Source organism: Balearica regulorum, chromosome 5 (assembly GCF_011004875.1).
Source record: "Balearica regulorum gibbericeps isolate bBalReg1 chromosome 5, bBalReg1.pri, whole genome shotgun sequence".
Taxonomy (NCBI): Eukaryota; Metazoa; Chordata; class Aves; order Gruiformes; family Gruidae; genus Balearica; species Balearica regulorum.
The window spans coordinates 8519638-8536975 of NC_046188.1; the positions used below are offsets into that span (position 1 = coordinate 8519638).

The 17338-nt window shown below is 42.5% G+C and overlaps 1 protein-coding gene across 1 annotated transcript in view; it reads left to right on the forward strand.

Moving 5' to 3' along the window:
- The window catches only part of SYNE2 (spectrin repeat containing nuclear envelope protein 2), a 203313-nt gene extending 188785 nt beyond the window's left edge, over positions 1-14528 (forward strand). Inside the window, exons 106-118 of the mRNA XM_075753365.1 lie at positions 772-909; positions 1804-1998; positions 2924-3206; positions 3569-3637; positions 4441-4577; positions 5481-5610; positions 6779-6990; positions 9584-9784; positions 10152-10280; positions 10781-10969; positions 12253-12342; positions 12561-12607; positions 13411-14528. Of these exons, the coding sequence (XP_075609480.1) occupies positions 772-909; positions 1804-1998; positions 2924-3206; positions 3569-3637; positions 4441-4577; positions 5481-5610; positions 6779-6990; positions 9584-9784; positions 10152-10280; positions 10781-10969; positions 12253-12342; positions 12561-12607; positions 13411-13636 (2046 nt within the window). The 3' untranslated portion in view covers positions 13637-14528. The remainder of the gene's footprint in view (positions 1-771; positions 910-1803; positions 1999-2923; positions 3207-3568; positions 3638-4440; positions 4578-5480; positions 5611-6778; positions 6991-9583; positions 9785-10151; positions 10281-10780; positions 10970-12252; positions 12343-12560; positions 12608-13410) is intronic.
- Positions 14529-17338: the final 2810 nt, after the last annotated feature.

Genomic DNA, 17338 nt, shown 5'->3' on the forward strand with positions numbered 1-17338 from the left:
CTGTGCCCTGGGGGAAACTTGTCGCTGTCTGATTTTTAAATACAGCAGTGCTGCGAGCAATTGACAGGGAAAACTGTTAGATCCCAAAAGTCAGTGGATGAGGCTGTGAGAGCACTGATGGGGTTTGATCTGTGCAGTTGGGAGGTGTTGTGTTTGGGATGTTATATAATCCCCTTCCTGAACAGTAAATCCACCGAGGAGAACTGGGGCACGGCAGCCGCGTGTCTGTTAGCAACTTCTGTGGGAGATGGCAGCAGAGAGAGTTCCTCCTGGCTTCCAGGCCAAAGGATGCATTAATTACACTGGCATGGTCATCCATGATCCAGCTTCTCCATTGTTTCACTGATTTCAATGTCATAGTTTTAGTTACTTTAGAGATTATAATTTTAATTACTTCCTTTGTCTGCCTGGCTTCTAAATTTAGAATAAATTAGATGTTAAATCTGAGTGCATATAACTGTTACACTGGTATAATGATGTGGAAGAAGGTATACAGTGTGGAAGCAAGAATATAATTTTATAGAAGCATCCTGCACTGCTGAAGTTTTATTCCCTCTCACATATGAATAGTGTACTAACATAGGACACTTTGTTCCAGCATTACTACAGGAAGGGGATAGTTTTTATATGTGGCATGCTGGCATTTGTGCCCTGAAGGCCTTTAAGGTGAACAGCAGTTTTGAAACAAAACACTGTTTTCCGAGGACTCCTGTGACCATCTTTTTTTAGTAGCTGAAGTCTTGTAACACTGGCTCCCTTCTTCCTACTCAGCACTTCACCAATCGGAGGGATGAGTTTGAGGGGACGAGGGAAAGCATCCTTGTTTGGCTCACGGAAATGGACCTCCAGCTGACAAATGTGGAGCACTTCTCAAAAAGTAACTTTGATGACAAAATGCGCCAGTTAAATGTACGTATCCTTATAAAGCAGTTGTTTAATACAGCCCAGCTGATCCTATTGGGCTGCCCTTTCTTGACAGAATCATCTACTTTTCTGGAACTTTACAATAGCCAACAGATCTCTGTAGGGCTATATTTGTTTTAAGACACCAGTAAATTGTTAAGCCTTATCCCCCGAATGAAGATTAAACTGTACAGTATTTAAATTCAGATTCAGTGTTCAAGCTCAGTTCTATTCTGCCGTTTTCTCCTAACGCAAGTGTCAGTGACAGTGATATCAGGCCTGGAAAGGAGCACATGCATGTTAACAGTAAAAGCTACATTCCTAAATTCAGGCATTCTTTTCTGGGGAGAATTCTTTTGAATTGGCATTAAGGTAGGATCTCTCCTCTGAGTGCATTGTTTGTAGCTGGGACTTTCAAACAGAAATAAGACAGCAGGCATGTGCAACAATTATAAAGAAAATACTAGTTCTTTGTTACCTGCTCCTGTGCTTGTTTCTCCTTTACCTCTGCACTGTTAATTGTTTTGAGATGCAGATTTACTATTGTGTAGGCTGGAGGCCCAACCAGCTAAACTTCTTTGTTACTGAGAAAAAGATTGTGTGTACCCAACAGAAAAATAAATTCTGATTAGCTAAACTCTCATATTGTGATCCCCTGCAGGCTCAGGACACTGCAATGATATTGATGTACACATGGGTGGAAAATGCCACTTAATTGGATCTGTAATACTAATAAAACAAACCTCTGGACCGCTTGAGTAAAAAGATATTTGCCAAATGAAATTAAACAACAATGTCATTTGCTGCTTTTCTGTCACTGCAGTGAGCGAGAAAAGGACAAACCTTAGGCTAGAAAGGGACGTTGCAGAAGTAATTGTTTTTCTTGTATGTTCCAAATAGGGTTTCCAGCAGGAAATAACACTAAACACGAATAAGATTGATCAGCTAATCGTTTTTGGGGAGCAGTTGATTCAGAAGAGTGAGCCTTTGGATGCTACCCTGATTGAAGACGAATTGGAAGAACTTCATAGATACTGTCAGGAAGTGTTTGGGCGAGTTGCCCGGTTCCATCAAAGACTGACTTCAAGGCATCCTGTAAGAAGCAAAAGTTGTTTAGATGCTTTGCAAGATTTTGGTGTTTGAACTGCAATGTTCATTGCTTATCCCTAGCAGCTTCACTTGGTTGGTTTGAGCTCAAAAGGGTCAGGAGCTCCGTAGTAGTTGTGCCAGCTTTGCTAAATCTTTGTCGCCAGTCTTGTCTCCTCATGCCTCTCATGTTGGGTCTCCATCTGCAGAATCTGGATAATAGCATGGAAGTAATTCACAGGGTTACTATTTAGATAGTAGTGGCTTGAGGGCTTCAGAAGCTTTTTTGGTGTTTTTAGTATCACTTTGTTTTGTTTCATTTCAGTAACGTGCTTAGAATATCTCATTATGGTTTTGTTTGTGAGGCTCCATCTGTCCACTTTCTTGTGGGAACCCCGAATGGGGAACAGCATGCTCTTTGCTTTTCACTGGGAATGTTTAGCTGATTCTCAGTTTGCTTTGGCTCAAAAAGAAAGAACATCTTTTTAAAAGCCAGGTAGAGAAAGTAATGTGTCCATCTACAAGCAGCTGTTCACCCCTGCCTGAGCTTCATTTCATTGCTGACCTGTGCAGTCTGTTTGGAACTGGGTACCCCTGCGTGCAAACTGGAAAGAGGTGTTATAGTGGTGGTTGAGTGTCATGAAAGAGGGGAGGTAGCTGAGGGTGTCCCTGCCTGCAGCAGGGGGGTTGGAACTAGATGATCTTTGAGGTCCCTTCCAACCCAAACCATTCTATGATTCTGTGATTGTTTTGGCAAACGAGGAAGGAGGCAGAAATGACGCTTCCCTTTAATTTTAGGCATGTGGTCTTCGATTACTGCAGCTAACTGCAAAACAGTCCCCAGTAGTAGTGTGTGGCTCAATCATTAGCTCATTAAGCAGTGTAGATCTATTGTAAATCCTATTGGTATGCAATAATTGTTATTTCTTTTTAGGGATTGGATGATGACAAAGAGACCTCTGAAAATGAGACAGATCCAGAAGACTCCAGAGAAATCCAGAACGATCCCTGGCATAAGAAGGCCATCAGTGAGGGGCCCTCTTCACCACAGTCCCTTTGCCACCTTATGCCCCCTTCTCAAGGTCATGAACGATCGGGCTGTGAAACCCCTGTCAGTGTTGACTCCATCCCACTCGAATGGGATCATACAGGTGATGTGGGAGGTTCTTCCTCTCACGAAGACGAAGAAGAAGCAACATACTACAGTGCTCTGTCAGGTGAGAACCAATTGCCAGCTGTTTGTTTTGACATGGACAACTGCAGGATGTCCCTGTGTGGGAAGGGAGGGGGATTGAGTTCTTAATCCCACGTTGTTGGTTGGTTTTCAAGTACTATTAATAGATATGAGCAGTCTCATCTCTTGATGTCTTGATGAAGGAACGGAATGGTATTGTCTAAACCAAGCTTATATTTTCAGAAACATAAGGTTTTTAGAAACTTTACTTTTTAAGAATGTTTGATGAAAATAGCACCAACAACTTATATTGTTCTTTGTCTTTGCTGTCCCTCATTGTTTCAGTTGTTTTTAATAGTTGGAAAATATTGAATAGTGAGGAAAATGACATTATTCTTTTTTCAGATGTAGAAATCACTGAAAATCCTGAGGCATATCTTAAAATGACCACAAAAACTTTGAAAGCATCTTCTGGTAGGCACCTGCTAATGCATGTGTCTGAACATGGCAATCTCCCTGTGCTGCACGCTATATTCCTCAACCTCTCTCATATGTAATGTCTGACTTCCTGCCTTGTGTGGACACCATGTCTCATCCTGTCATGGTGTTCTTATGCTGCAGTATTCACATGTACATTACAAAGCAGTCAAGAACACATCATTTAGATTTTGCCTGGTAAATGCCAAGGTGGTTAATGTGCATTTCATTGTATTGATCCAAAGTCTTTTGGTACCTTCTTGGTGGTTTGCTCTGGGTAGTAGCACTTTTTTTGGTTGTTCTAATTTTGATTGCGTAATTACTGAAGGAAATAGCTCCAACTCTGCAAGTATTTTGGGGGGGTTTGTGCATGACAGAACCGTGTGTGTCCTGTCTTTAACTCCAGAACGAACGTTCTCCAAATCAGGACATGTCTATACTTGTTGCTACTGAAATGCGTTGCAGATATGTCATAGTATTGTTGGGATGCAAACTTTCCAAAACCACAGTGCAGCCTTTTTCTTTTATTTTTTGAATACTCATACCTGTATTCAAGCATTTTCCAGAAGAAAACAGAATGTCCCATAACTGCATGGCTCTCATCTCATTACCTTTGAAACACCGTTGATGTTTTGCAAATGTGCATGCTTTGCAAGGAAAGCTGCAATACTGTCATTTTTATGCCATAACTTGATGCCATTTTATTCAGAGCGCTTTCTAACTTAATACAAAGCAACAGCTTCCTTGTGGAGATGGGATTTTGCACTCGTGGCATATGGTTTTGGTTTTATTTCTTTCAGGAAAGTCTGCTTCAGAAGCTCATCCTTGGCATTCTCCAGATAGCCCAGTGTGCAGAAAACACCGATACAACCAGGCAGAGATGGTTGGAAATGTGTTGTCTGGTCCAGAGACAAGTACTCCCTATAAGCCAGACTATGTGAGTTGGAGGCTCTGTGGGCACTGAACCTGTACTACACAGTCTGTTTGTTGTTCCTGTGTAACTCCATCCTCCTACCTCCTCCAGCATTGAGGAAAAGATTAGTTGTGGGGGGAATGTTCACTCTATGCAAAGTTAGACATTATTTATGGTGGCTCAGGTAACCAGTAAGAGTCTCTATCCACTCACTAGAAAAGCTTCTTTAAAGCAATTCAGAACAATCATGTTAGGCTCCTGATCAGAGTCAGTGTCTGGAGGAATTGACTTCCTCTACTGTTGTAGGACAAGTCTAGGAGAATTTACCTTGCCCAATGAGAGGGTGTCAATATCTTCCCTTGATATTACTGACATATCTCCCTTTCCTAAGCAGACTGGTTTGAAGGGTCCTTTTCTAGCATGCAACCCACCATTTAATCTGCCTCTGGGCACTGAAAAATGTGCCGAAATGGCTATTGGTGGTTGGTACCTCAGTCTTCGCCAGCAGCTGCCAGGCTCAGTGCATCTGGACCAGTTGTCAGCACTCTTCCAGGCACAAGATGGTACTGGTTTCTGGCTGATTTTGTCATTATTAATCCAGGCTTAGAGCCTTCGAGCCAATATTGCCAAGACCCAGAATCCAATAAAAAGCATCTGCAAATGTACATTGTCTAGTACGTGTAGTGCAAAAGCAATTAGTCTGCCGTGTCCAGTCTTGTAATAATTAGCATCCCTATGATGTGTGTTTGTTTATTGAGAAGGCTCAGACAGCTGGTATAAACTGTTAGCAAAGATTCGGAAGCCCAGTGCTAAATCTGACATGCAAGAGCTCAGCGGCATCCCAACCACCCCAAAGTAATACAAGTTAAGTTTGACCTTTGATGACTTGTTAACCTGCAGGGCTCACCCACCGAAATGTCATTCCAGGTGAAGCAGCTCAGCTCTGCCAGCAGCAGCAGCATCAACAAGGAGAAAATTATGTCTGCTAACATGAACGATGAAGAACCCCAAGATGACCAAGAGCTTGTGAATATAGCAGCTGCAGAGAAGCAGTCAGGTACAGGGCGTTAGGAGTGCCTTTGGTGCTGGGGTGTGTGTCCTGGGGCTCTGGGGGAGACAAAGGAGAGATGGCACAAAGGCAGCGTGTTTGCTTTGGGAATAAATAGAAGTAAACTGCTATCCTCTAAATTAATGTATTTTGCTAAGATTTGCTGAGCTGTATTCTCACCTGATACTGTCCAACTCACATTTGCTGTTCTAAGCTTTTACATTTCCTGCCAGAATTGAGCTTTTTGTCACTCATAATACACTTCTGTCTCTTTGCTGGTGGGAATGAATGGGAGCAATTTCACTTCTGTGTGATACTGAATACTTCAGAGACTTTTAATCAGATTTCAAACCAAAGAAGTGTGTCTCTGTCTAAAATAAGATTGCTGTAGTTCATTTTCTCAGTTATTGGTACTCCATATAACAAGATGCTACAGCTCCCATTTATGGAAATGTTTTGTCAAAGCTGGTAACATATTCTGTTCTTCACTGTCTTCACTGTGCTCCTTTCTTCCAAATAGGCCAACAAGCTGGTTCTCTTAACCTTTAAGGACCTCATTCCTGGTTTCAGGTGCTTGAGATTGTAATAACACATCTGTACTGCAATCGCAAAAGCGAATCAAGTGATAAAAAGAAGACTGCAGCTATATGCACCAGCTTACTTAGTCTGTGGTCTCACAAATAGACCAGGATTGAGTCCCATACATGGGATGAATAGAAAAAACCTCTGAGGGCTTAGATGTGCTTCCAGAAATAGTGTTAGTGATCACACAGGTGGCATCTCCATCTCCTTTAGCGCTGAATTGATGAAACGTAAACCCAAATTCTAACTGCTGGATCATACTTTGTCACATGATGAATTTTGGTGTCTAACAAATCACAACTGGAATTTCATCTCTTAGATTTACTCTGTTCTTCCAGGTGAATTAGAACATCCTCAATTAATGTGATTAAAATCCTGTGTAGCATTACTACGTGGATAACTTGGCCAGTAATAACGAAACTTACAGACTGCAGAATCTCATGAAAAAATGTATCTGGATAACAGTAGTACATGGTAGCAATTATTTGGCCTTGGGTAGATTGGAGAATAATTTACTTGTAAAACTCTTTGCATCTGTTTTACACACTCTTCACCTTGCAGAAGATTTAAACGTTTGTTGTTCTGTCATTTGTAGGCATTATTGATAGGTGGGAGCTCATCCAAGCTCAAGACCTCAGGAATAAACTTAGGATGAAACAGAAATTGCAGCAGTGGCAGCAGCTGAACTCAGATCTCAGCGATATCTCTGCTTGGCTTGATAAAACTGAGGAAGAGCTGAAAGAGCTACAAAAAGTGAAACCTCCAACCAGCATGCAGGAGTTGGAACAAAGGATCAAGAAATTGAAAGTAAGTTATGGCATGCTGAGAAGTGGGATTTCAAGATGCTGATGCTCTTTATCATTGTCTTTGTGCTCCTAGAATCTATGGGCAGCATGAATACTGATAACAATGGGCGTGTGCCACGGAGGAGCTAAGCTGTTTTCAGCTGAGAGGACTAAAGAGTAGTTAAGCAAGGTCCTTCTGTCTTCATATGCAGAGATTTGCAGGCAATATGCCTGGGTACAACAGGCAGCCAGGCTGAAATAAAAACCTCTTCCTTTCTGTTTTCTTGCAGAGATGCTTTATTCTCTCTCAGACAAAACATTCAGCCCCAAACTTTTCTTTTTAGGCTTTTGGTTTTAGAAAATAAACATAGAAGAAAGCTAAATAATGAAGGCTTAGACTCCCTACATGCCTAGGTCAAGCCTTGTCTTGCAGGTTGGGTATTCTGAGCTGTGATATTGGCATTTTTTCCTTGTTCTGTGCCATTCCCCTTTATGCAAACCAGAAACAGATTGAAAATTACCACGTCTATAGGCTGCAAAGTCCAGGCAGATTTTTTTTTTAATTGAAATAAGGGGGGGTGGGGTGGTAGCTCCAACAGGGAGACTGAGAAAGAACTGCTCTGAAGCTGTGGTTTTTACCAATATGGTGTTTGCAATAAATCTTAGCTCTATAGAGCACCTTTGTCCAATAGTTGAAGGACACATCCTTTCAAAACGTGCAGTTGCATTTTTTTGCTTAGCAAATGCAGATTTCTCATTGAATAGAATGTATTAGTTAAAAACAAGAAACAAGATAAATTCAGTCTGCTAATCTTCAGCCAAGTAATAGAACAGTTAGAGAGACAATAACGTGAACATTTGTCAGCGTGTGTGATCATATTATGTTACCTGCTATGACTTTCAGCTTCCGTAATTAGAACTAAGTCAGGTATTCAAGTTGAACCAGCAGGTTCCCAGGGTACATGTAAGTGCTAGGTCCCTAGGACTTAGGTCTCAGGTGGAACTCTGAGAGAGCAAGTGTTCCTAACACTCGTGGGAGTGCAAAAGGGTGTGCTCACCCTTCTGCCAGCAGCCTCATATGGAGTCACCCATATGGCTGCTGGTCAGTTTGGCGTCACACTTGGGGTGATGCTCACAAACAAGACACTACAGGACAGAGGAGGGATCTCTTAGGCATGTTGAGAGTATGCTTAAGCCTACACGTCCTTAAGTAGTCAACCTGGCTTTGGCACCAAGCGCCAGGAAAGGCTCGGTGATGCCTCACAAGTGGAGGGAGGTGCTTCCATTGAGGTTGGAGTTAGCTGTCAGACCTCTTCAAGGAGCAGAGCTTCACTTTTGCTTCTCTCTTCTGCATTTTCTTAAGAGGAGTCCAGCTGGCTGTAAATCCCCTTTTCAGACAGCTTGGCTTTCTATGGATGTCTAAAAGAGCCAGCACGCTCTAAGACATGAATTTCATGAGATGTCAGGATATCGCAGTTGCCCTGGATAAAGATAAAGCCAGTCTGGCTGCAGACTGGCTTACCAGTATTTAGGAGTTTGAGATGGACTGTTTGTATTATCTGATATTGAAAGAAACTTTGTTGTTCGAAGGAGGGAGACAGGGCTCTTTGTTGGGCGAAATGTAATTTAGACCAGCAGTTTTCAACAAGTGGGACACAGATCTTGGGAATTATACAGATTGACACTCCTAGTTATGAAGGCTGCTAAGAAAAGCAATCTGAGCTGTGTTGATTGCAGGACTCATCCTGCAGCTCGCTCTTTTCTACTGCAAGAGCCTGTAACTTGAAAAAGACTGAGTACCCTTGATTGAAACTGTAAACTTCTTGAGGGTATGAGGTATTGTTTGGCATTCATTTTTTAAAAAAACAACTTCAAAAATACGGGTTCTACCTTCACATAAGGGTGGTTAGGTGATACAGCCACGTCTTAGCAAATTCCATATTTCCCCCTTCAGTTTTAAGGGAGAGGAGGGAGGCCATTCAGGAGGACCTTGATAAGTCAGAGAAATGGGCTGACAAACTCTGACTAAAGAGAAGCAAAAGAATTTCTCACACTAGGGTGGCTTGATGTGGGACCAGAGGCGCAGAGGGGATGGGAAATCTGCATCCTGTGAGATATTCAAAATTTGACTGGATGGGGCCCTGAGCAGCCGGCTCAGAGTTTGAAGTTGGCCCCACTTGGAGCAGGCAGATGGAGTATAGACGTCCAGATGTCCCTTTCAGCATTATTCTAGGATTCTGAGGTGGCAAAACCTTTATAAATCAAGAGAAAATACCATGTGATAACCTATGGGAATATTTCTCCAAATGTCAGGGAAAGAGGCAGCTCAGAGGAATGAAGAGCAGATGTGGATTAAGCCATAATGCCTGTGACTTAGGGAGAAGCACAGACCCAACCAGATTTGTTTTCTTCAAAATGAAGGGGTTTGCTTTAAAAAAAAATAAAAATAAAAAAGGCCACCTACCTCCATATGTTCCTTAGCAGTATCTGAAAAGCCACTAGATTCTAACAGCTTTCTCCAATACCTGTGATTCTTTTGAGGGTGTAGTTTTATTGTAAATAAACAACATGTTTTTCATCATTCATAGAAGCTCCTAATCCTCTTTTTCTACCAGGACATGCTTAAAGCATTTGATAACTACAAGGCAGTGGTGCTTTCTGTTAACATGAGCAGCAAAGAATTCCAGAAAGCGGATAGCACAGAGTTCAAAGAGCTTCAGAACAGGCTTCGGAAGGTGAACTTGCATTGGGAAAAAGCAACTCGTGCATTGGACAACTGGAGGAAGAGTTTACAACAAGCCCTACTGCATTGCCAGGTGCATACCACGTGCCAGCTTATAAGGGAAAACTCCTCTTTGGGGTGCTACTGCAGGGTAGATAAGGGGAGAGGGCTGAGGGGTAATTCCTGCACATTGGTGGAATGGTTGCTCAGAATCCAAGACAATTTTCTTATAAACTTGACTCCGTTGGGTTTAAAGGATTTGGTAAAAATATCTTTGAACTGGGTAATATCCTTTTGTTACATAGGTGGAATAGTTTAACTAGGTTGCTGTAGCCTCACTAATCGTGAATTTGTTGTTGGCTCTGTCTAATCTGGGCTGGTCATTTTGTTTGTAGGCAAAGCCAGGTGAAAGCACTGCAAAAGTGTGTTTTCTCTTATGTGTAAATCTTTTGTTTCTCTAGGACTTCCATGATCAGAGCCAAAAACTAATCCTGTGGTTGGCAAGTGCTGATAGCCGAAGGAATGAAGCACAAATCACAGATCCAAATGCTGACCTCAATACAATACTGGAATGCCAAAAGGAGCTAATGGTAAGTCTAGTCTTAACTACAGCACCTCAGCTCTTCCAGTGAGTCAGTAGCTCTCACCACAAAATGAAGACCAGTATGTTTATTTCTCAAGATGTCTATGGCCTGTCCTCAAACCTGCTGTATTCAGGCACCTGCCTGGTTTCTGAAATGGACTAAGAGATTGCCTGTGTGAGGCATTTTTTCCAAAATTATACATCATAATTAAGTTCCATATGAACAGCGTTTATGCTGGAGTAAGACTTCCAGTTTCCAAGATTTAATGTCTTTTCCCTATGGATTAATTACTGCTAGAACTATTTCTAAATGTTAGTTCAAGCAGGTACAACCAGTCTCTTCAAGAGAACTTCGTATGTGGCTGTAATAGCCATTCCTACGTAGTGCAGATTCCCAGGCAGGTTGAGTTGTTCTTTAAAGCCTTCCAGAGTTCCTCCTTTTGTGAGAACATCCCTAAAATTGAGACTAACAGACTGTTGCACTGGTTTTTGTTTGTTTGTTCTAAGCAACTGGAGAAGGAGCTGCTGGAACAACAGCTTAAAGTAAATTCACTTCAAGAACTCACTGCTTATCTGCTGCTTAAATCCGATGGTGATTACATTGAAGCTGATGAGAAGGTCCATGTAATTGGAAGGAAACTGAAACAGCTTATTGAACAAGTTTCACATGACTTAAAAACAATACAAGGAAATCTGGTGAGTCAGACTTTAAATAGTTACTGATGGATCTGTCTTACTGAAAAATAATAACATACCAAAAGTAAAGGTATTTAGAAAAGACTGGCTTAAAATTTAAGTATTTCTTCCTTCATAAGTTGAAAAAAGAATAATTAATTCTGGCTATAGGAAAAACTTCAGCACCACAAGGCTAGTATGGTATTGAAACGGAATGTCCAGAGGATTTGTGCAGTCTCTGTCCTTGAGGGGTTTGAGGAGCAGACAGAATAAAGCTTTGAACAAGGCTTTTGGTCTGGTCTCATAGCTGACCTTGCTTTGGGCAGGAGGTTGGACTAGATGAACTTCCTGAGGTCCATTCCAACCTGAATAATCCTATGAGCCATACCAAGTATCAGGCTAGGAGTGTGTAAGGAGCACATAGGAGTTGTAGTTCATGGCAATACAGTGCTTATCCTGAGAGCTGTCAGAGAGAGATTTTCAAGTGAATACCTGTACGCACCACTTCCATCATACTTCCTTCAGGTTGTGCATAGTTGTCATAGTTTAACCCCAGCTGGCAGCTAAGCCCCACACAGCCGCTTGCTCACTCCCCCGCAGTGGGATGGGGGAGAGAATCAGAAGAGTAAAAAAAGTGAGAAAACTCATGGGTTGAGATAAAGACAGTTTAATAGGTAAAGCAAAAGCCACGCACGCAAGCAAAGCAAAACCAGGAATTCATTCCCTGCTTCCCATCGGCAGGCAGGTGCTCAGCCATCTGCAGGAAAGCAGGACATGTAACGGTGACTCGGGAAGACAAACGCATTACTCCCAGTGTGCCCCCTTCATCCTTCTTCCCCCAGTTTTATATACTGAGCATGACATCATATGGTATGGAATATCCCTTTGGGCAGTTGGGGTCAGCTGTCCTGGCTGTGTCCCCTCCCAGCTCCTTGTGCACCCCCAGCCTACTCGCTGCTGGGGTGGGGTGAGAGGCAGAAAAGCCCTTGGCTCGGTGTAAGCTCTGCTCAGCAGTAACTAAAACATCCCTGTGTCATCAACACTGCTTTCAGCACAGATCCAAACCACAGCCCCATACCAGCTACTATGAAGAAAATTAACTCTATCCCAACCAAAACTAGCACAATAGTAAATCATTTCTTTATGCTGGTGGACTGCAGCATTTGTTTACCACTGGTTCTGCACAGCTGAAGAGGCTGTGGGCTGTGTACCTGCAGAGAGGCAATGAAAGATGGCTCTTTGCACTTCATCTGTTGTGAGTTTTGAATATGCATTTTAAGGAGGAAGGTGTGGTTACCTTTTAGGATACCAGAGCATTCCTGCTAGTTCCAGATGACTTGGACTCGGGAGTCTATAAGCCAGTCACAGCCAAATCCAGCCCTGCTGTGAAGAAGGCAAGTATTTTTTTCTAATATCTTGCTATCAGTATACAGCATATTTTGACATATTTAACGTGAAAGTTCCTTAAATGTAATCATTTTACCCTTTAGATGCTTGTACCTTATTACAGAATTTACAACAGCAGTTGAAAGTCTACACCTGTCTTTTTCAAGAAATAGAAATTCCTTGTAGTTTCTGAAACTCAGATAGTAAAAGCTATTTCTCTCAACAGATCCCTGCAAGGAGAACTGCAGATGGCAGAAACAGCAGCAGCACAAGGTATTACTTTATATTTGCCTGGTCTCTTGAAGGATAGTGAAAACGGCAGAGGTGAGCCGAGTGCCAGCAGAAGCCTGGGCAGCTGTTCCTCACAGGTTGACATGCAGGTGGAGGTGATTTCTGCCCACCCGTAGTGTCTCCTCCACCTACCAGCTCTGGGCTGCACCTTGGTGAATGGTTTCCTTTCGCACTCCTACTCCTAGACCTCTGCACCTTGTGCAACCTTGGCTTGTCTTTACTCTTGAAAAAATACTTTTGTGCCAAATGAGGGAACGTTTTAGTTTTAAGTCTTTAATTCCACCAGCATACCTGGAAAAAGAAACTTGCAGCTTAGAGCCACTTACTACAAGCAGACCAGGAAGGGCAAAGGGAGAACTTCCCCCACAGTGGGTTAGGGCTTGGTCAGAGGGTAGACCTCGGTAATGCCAAGGCAGAGAAGAGCCTCATCAGTCTGAATGGTGGCTTTCCTTTTTACTTCAACGTGCATTTAGAGTGGTTTGTTTGCCTCCTGAGACAAGTTAAGCTTGTATCTGAAAATGAAGTAAAAACACACTGATCTAAGCTATTACAACTAAATGTTTGGACAGTAAACTCAAAGCAGCAGCTGGCTTCCCACTGAGCAGTCTTGTATGCTGTGAAGTTAAGGTTAAAGTGTTTAATGTGCAATGCATTTTCCTGTAGACACGCAGCCCTGCATCTTGGAAGGGTGGTGTGAACCCTAGAACAGGGGGTTAAAACAACTTGTTTAGTTCAAACTCTAAAGTGCCTTTTTTTTTCTTTTTTCTTTTTTTCCTCATTTTCAGAGATGAAAGCCATCCACAACCTATTCAAGCAACTCCTCGGTCTCCTTCCTTTTTTTACCGTGTATTACGAGCAGCTTTACCTCTTCAGTTGTTCTTTCTACTGCTTTTACTTCTGGCTTGCATGATTCCATCCTCCGAGGAAGACTACAGCTGCATCCGGGCAAACAACTTTGCCCGTTCTTTCTATCCCATGCTGCGATACACCAATGGGCCTCCACCAACTTAGAAAGCAGCCCGTGAATCTTCAGTCATACCAAAACACGCTCTCAGCTAAATAAAGCCTCACGTTCATAGCCTCTTTTCACTGTCGCAGGGAATCTGTTAAATTTCACATCTCAAAATGTATATCTTGACAAAATTTCAGCATTTTTGTACTGAAAACAAACTTTTTCTATAGATTTTTAAACTGTAAGCAACACACTTTATACTTTGATGCAATAGATACACTATTTTATAGGTGCAGTGCTCTTAACTTCCCAAGGTGATTGAACACTGAGTTATTAGATGCAGAAACTACATCACAGTGATCTGAAACACAGCAGTCTGGCTCGGGTTAGCACAACGAACAAGCAGTTGAAGAAGCACTTGGCCTAAAATGATTACCACACACAGTTCACGTTACCTGTATCTTTTGGTACTATGGTCACTTGGTGGAAACAAATGAAAAAAAAAAATCTCCATCTTTTTGAATCTTTGTTATTGTATTTTATTCATCTAACACATTCAGTAAAAGGATGCACATTTGTTTTGTTTTACATATAGTGTTCTAGTGGTTAGGGCTGCTGTGTTGTGTTTTTATACCACCTTTGAATAAGAAATTGTTGCATTGCATGGAAGTGGTTTATAATGCACATATTTTCTAGATGAACACGATTATGTAGACTATTCCCGATGTATACAAATAATGTAATGACTTTTTTAATGAAAGATTTTTTTCAGTTTTTAACTTGCTGAATAGTGTACAGTATCTTGGGAGAGAATTGCACATTTTTATAAGCTTCATCTTTAAAATGGAACTGACTTGGGCAATGGCTGGAGGATCACTGTGTACGGTCAGCGTTGCCATTGCATCTCTGTTGTACAGTTCGAGTGCTGTCATTAAAATTTTGCTAATGGCTGCAGGGACTTTTGGTGTGTCTAGTGGGGGGGGGGGGGGGCGACCAGCTGTGTGTTCCAACAGTGCTGACCCTTCCACCCCTGTAAAAGTCAACTTATTTGCATGCTAACGCAACAGCATCCAAACATAACCGCTCTCTTGCTTGGCAGAGCAATAGATGAAAAATTCAGTGGAGCCTGTGTTTGGTGGCACAGATCCTTTCCTTGGCAACTGACTGTAATTTCCTGGAGGAAGAATACAAAGTTGAACCAATTAGTGCTTATTATGCTGAGCTATTTCCCCACCCTGGAACTGATTTTCTAAACAAGGAGTTATGGCTGGAGAGGGGGAAGTGCACGTCAAGGAGAGCTCAGTGCGACAGTAAGGGGTTCGGTTGAACACGAAGAGATTTTGTGTTTGGTTTTTGTGAAAAATCACCCAGCAGTTAGCCAATTTCTGTAATGCTTACCTATAGAAAATGGGATTTGTGATCAGCCTGTGAGAATTCTCCTACCTTTTCTATGTTTGTCGACACTAGTGGTTGCATGTTCTCATCTTCTGGCAGAGGGATTTATGAAGCAAGTGGCTTTGCATTCTTATGTTCAGAGACGGACAGTCCTGCGTAGCAAACCAACAGCTTCTTCCCAACCATGGTGGCAAAAAAAGCCTGGTTTATTTCCAGGGTGTTAAACTAAACTGATTTGTTAACTGTGATACTGTTAAGCCTGCAAAGTTGGCAACGTGGTTTAGGAAAGTCAAAGATTACAATTTGGCACTTTATAGTAGCGGCACCGTACAGTGGTTTAGAGCCACACTGCGCGCTCAGATACGGGTCAAGATGGGCTGGCCCCGTACTGGCGTGTCTCGGCCTCGGTAGCAGTGCCCAGGCTCCAGCCTGCTGAAGGCGCACGGGTCCGGCAGCGCTGCCCAAGCCGGCAGCTTGCACCGCCTGGGAGCCGGCACACTGCTCTGCCTCTGAACCAAACTTGTGCTACAGCTGCCGCTGTTACAGCTCCAGCTCTCGCAGTAGCGCCGTATCATGAGATAAGGGATGGATCCTCCCCGCCCCTCGCCGCACAAGGGGACATGCTCTCCTCTCTCCCTCTGCCATCATTATTTTGTATTTTGAAAGCAATTATTTTCAGATGGAGCTCATTTAAGTTTCTTTCTCTGTAGAAGTCAGCCAACTCTTAACCATTATTCCATTGCCAGGTTGTCACAAATGCCCATGCAAACCTTTCTGCCAAGAACTAATAGTCAGTTCCTGACATGATATTCAGTTCTTCTGCCATTAAAGAACCTGTGCAAGGGGAAAAAAATTTGAACAATGTTAAAAGGTCTAAAGAAAATTTCATAGCCTGCAATTTCCTTTCATTATGTACAGTTATATGAAATTGTTGAGCTGATGTAATATATAAAATGAGGAGCTTTCATGAAATTATCTCAAAATGTCACCAAAAAAAATAAGTCTGGGAAAATAACTTAAATGTTTTTTCCCTCAAACCTATTTAAAATAGTTTTACTTCCAGCTGATTATAACCACTGCACTGTAGGCTGACACTGAAGTCTGCTTCAAACAAGTCATTATGTATACCCCCCAATTTCTTGGTGTCGCCCTTTTGCTCGGGACTGGGTTGTTAGCATTCAGTGAAGGGGGAAAAAAAAAAAAGGATTTAAAAAGGTAAAAGGAGGGAAGAGCAATAGTGAGAGCAAGCGTGCCTGCGTGCGCTTTTGCACGTGTTGTATGTGGGAATGAAACCAGGCCAAAACTGGTTTTGAACTGGAGTCTTAATCCTTCCACAGGGAGATGTGGCCTCAATCTATTTGCAACTGTACCTGCCCCCCCCAAATAGTCACCCCCAGTTCTGCCCGGATGGGGAGCGGAGCACTGTGTGTTTATTATGGCTTGCCCCGCCACCCCCCATGGTTACACTTGTGGGTCCCTGGAACATGAGGGCACAACCTGCATCTTCTGTGGTCACTTGGTGCTGGGAAACCTCCTCAGAGCTTGAGGAGTACCTGACATGGTAAAATCGACCCGCAGCTTGTGGAGTGACTGCGGAGCTAAGGACGAGACGCTTCTCACAGACACTGTCATCAGGCGCTTTAAATGCTCGTGAAACCGGGCTGAGGTCAGCTACAGGAAAGAAATGAACAAAAAGCCACGTAGTTAAGTTTCATGATACCTGTTTATTCAACCACAACAATTACACTGGAATGAAATGCAACTCACTAGGCAGATGCTGTAAGTTCACAGCACTAAAGAGCAGCCAAGAGAAAGGGAGGGAGTTTCACCGTTACTATAACCTACATAAGGTGCTTCAAAAGGCGCCAACTTCAGTCCTAAACCCATCTCCATTATGAACTTGCAGTGAGACTGAAACATTGAAACTAGAACGTATAAAAAGTTGAACAGAAAACTCTGGGGAAGACAGACATAGGAAATGAGCAGTAACCGCCGTTAATGGCTGTGCCAGCTCCTTAGCACGCAACGTTGTGATGAGTGAAGAAGGGTTGTGTCGGTTCAGGCAGCAGCAGTCAGCGGCGTTTTTATGGCATAGCAACCTTGTTCATGCATTTCAGTTGAACCAACTCAACAATGCACGAGGACTGTAGGTGACTCCTGTGTAAAAAGATGGAAAGAGTTAAAAAATATCCAGATCATAAATAAAATGAAGCCTTAGCTATGAAACAGGTTCCATTTAACTCACCACACTTTGGTTCAGTAGTAAAACACTGAAGAATGAATGTAAATAATAGTTATTTTCCATATTTTAGCAATCCACTTGCTTTTCATGGTCCCATTTACAGTGCTGTCTTTAGTGTCGGTTT